Here is a 2,500-nt window from a genome sequence, read left to right as displayed (position 1 = left end):
GGAATTATGAAAATGATATACAGTAAGAAATCTTCGGCATGAGGTACTGACTCGAAATTCTCATCCGTCCATTTCTGTAATAAAATGGGGGTATTATCCCACTTACTCTACACCACTGTGATGAAGTGGAGAGCACTTGTCCCCGTTTTGAAGTGGCCAAGGCACTGGTTTGGATATTAAAGTGGTAGAGTTAAAGCTGTCGATGATTTTAAACTTTATTACTGCGGGAGTCTGCGAGGGCGAGTGTTCTGTGTCGACCAGTTAGAAATTGCTAAGAACAAACCGTTTTTAAACATTCCATATTGGAAGACATGAAATCTGAAAAATTTAGTTATAATGTTAAGGAGAAAGAACTCGAGTAATCATAAAACCCGAAACATTAGAATGTCGATAATAATGTGATTGCATACATAGTGACACACACAAGAAAATAGAAACATCAATCTTTCGTAAATGTGTCCATGTGTACGCTCTCATAAATTTCTTGCGGTCACACAGTTCACATGTGATGGACAAGACATAGGAATGTTTGTGCATCCCAAACTTGTGAGAAGAGGATATGTCGGCAGAACAATTGATAACTAGAATATCAACAATAATAATGTTTACGAAAACAGTGATACAGGATAAGCACTTTTCTAAGGAACATTTTGAGTTAAAAACGAGACATAATCATACACAAGACCAGAATATCAGCGTGGGAAATGTATGCGAGCAATGAGGGTTGGACTGACGTGTGCTAAGATGTCGCTTCGTCAATGTCACGGTTATAGCCCTGCTGGAATCGGCGGAGGACAGAGTAAAGCAAAAACATCATCCGGTTTGTTAGAATTGTGCCAGGCCCGACCCAATGAATTTTCTTAAATACAGATGCAGAAATAAAGGCATATCTGTCTATATATCTGATTTAACCATTTAACATTTAACCATCTATTTGCCGGGCTGATATGCATGTCTAGACAGATATATATGCATTTATTTCTTTATTTAAGCATGTTAAGTATACGAATATTCTTTGGGTCGGGCCTCGCACAATGCTAACAAACCGGCCGATATAGCCTTTGTGGCCTGCGAGGCGAGGGCGACGATGAGAGCAGGCCACAAGACACGTCACAAACCACCAAGTCATTCATAAATCACTAAGACTTGCTGACCATTTCGTCGTTCTTCTACAGGCTGCTGACGGAGGACAAGCGAGAGAGGTTCTACCGCGTGGAGATCCAGAACAAAGTCTACAGGAGAGAACTTCTGAAGCTGGAGCAGGAGCTTCAGAAGCTTGTCCTTAGGAGAATGGAAGAGGATGGAGAGGACTGTGGAGGAGGAGGAGAAGGAGGAGGAGGAGGAAGAGGAGGAGGAGGAGGAGGAGGAGGAAGCGTGAGGAGTCACTCTGCTTCGTTATCTTCTTCCTCCTCCTCCTCCTCTTCCAATTCTTCCTCGTCCTCCTCCGACTCATCTTCCTTCGCAACTCCTTCGTTTATTGAGCACAAGAAGGTAAACTAATGCAAGGACGAGTTCTTTTTCTCTGATTAATTTTCCTTCCATTCTATTGAGTTGCCATTCTTCCATATTTACGTCTCCCAATTTCCTCATACTCGGAATACCCTAATTGTTATCGCCTCCTCTAACTACAACTTAAAATAATGTGAAGAATAACAGTCTCCCTCCTCTGAAAAAATAGAGGCAAGCTACAACAATTATCAATTCAGCTTCAATTTTCCTTGTGCATCTATTGTATGATCCTTTTTATATCTGTGTATCTACCCTGTTGCATTATGGATCTTTAATATGTACATTGCTTAGTGTCTGTTGCACATCATGATTTCCATGATTGAAAAAAAATTAGTCTGGGATTTAATGAACTAAAGTTACTGCAATGGAATATTCTTTACACGTTTATGTACAAGTTTAGTAACAGTATGTTTTAAGTAAAAAAATACTAATACTCTCTCAAAATTTTTATTTGTATATTATTTTTTCTTGAAACAAGGCACATGGTCATCCGTGTTGCAGACTATTTTAATTATCGACGCTACACGAGTTAAAAAGAGAAACATAAATATATATATATATATATATATATATATATATATATATATATATATATATATATATATAATTAGAAGACTAGTTAGATTTCTATAATACAAGAATCAAGAGAGACTACATTCCTTATGCGGAGAAAATGTAAATGTTGGATTTTAGTTGAAGCTTGAAAATGTATGATACATTCTTATAAAGGTATGTTTTTTTCATATTTGTTCGTATATTAGAAAGAAAATTTTCTTGTAACGTGTAACAATATACTTAAAGTATTTAATTTACACTAAACGTATTCAGGAAAACATGGTTACTGTTGATGTTTTGTTGTTTTTTTATTGGTTTTATCACCCAGACACACACAGAAGTACAGGGACAGGTATATATTGATCATTTAGCCATGTGTGCTTTTCTGATACCATTCCCTTCTTCCAGTGCTGGTCCTGTGGGGGCGCGTGCGGGT

At 37.7% G+C, this 2,500-nt stretch overlaps 2 protein-coding genes across 2 annotated transcripts in view; one reads left to right on the top strand and one right to left on the bottom strand.

Moving 5' to 3' along the window:
* LOC113822866 (gamma-aminobutyric acid type B receptor subunit 2-like) overlaps positions 1–2,500 on the top strand; it is a 24,034-nt gene that overhangs the window by 20,218 nt on the left and 1,316 nt on the right. The window contains exons 10-11 of the mRNA XM_070134516.1: positions 1,176–1,491; positions 2,473–2,500. The exon at positions 2,473–2,500 is cut by the window's right edge and continues 156 nt beyond it. Coding sequence (XP_069990617.1) covers positions 1,176–1,491; positions 2,473–2,500 — 344 coding nt within the window. The remainder of the gene's footprint in view (positions 1–1,175; positions 1,492–2,472) is intronic.
* The window catches only part of LOC113822802 (cytochrome P450 3A41), a 15,553-nt gene continuing 15,213 nt past the window's right edge, over positions 2,161–2,500 (bottom strand). Inside the window, exon 8 of the mRNA XM_070135054.1 lies at positions 2,161–2,500. This exon is cut by the window's right edge and continues 1,757 nt beyond it. The gene's annotated coding sequence lies outside the window, so the exon portion shown is untranslated.

This window comes from Penaeus vannamei, chromosome 20 (genome assembly GCF_042767895.1).
Source record: "Penaeus vannamei isolate JL-2024 chromosome 20, ASM4276789v1, whole genome shotgun sequence".
Taxonomy (NCBI): Eukaryota; Metazoa; Arthropoda; class Malacostraca; order Decapoda; family Penaeidae; genus Penaeus; species Penaeus vannamei.
Note: the sequence above shows the minus strand (reverse complement) of the source record. Positions and strands in the feature narration are given on the sequence as shown.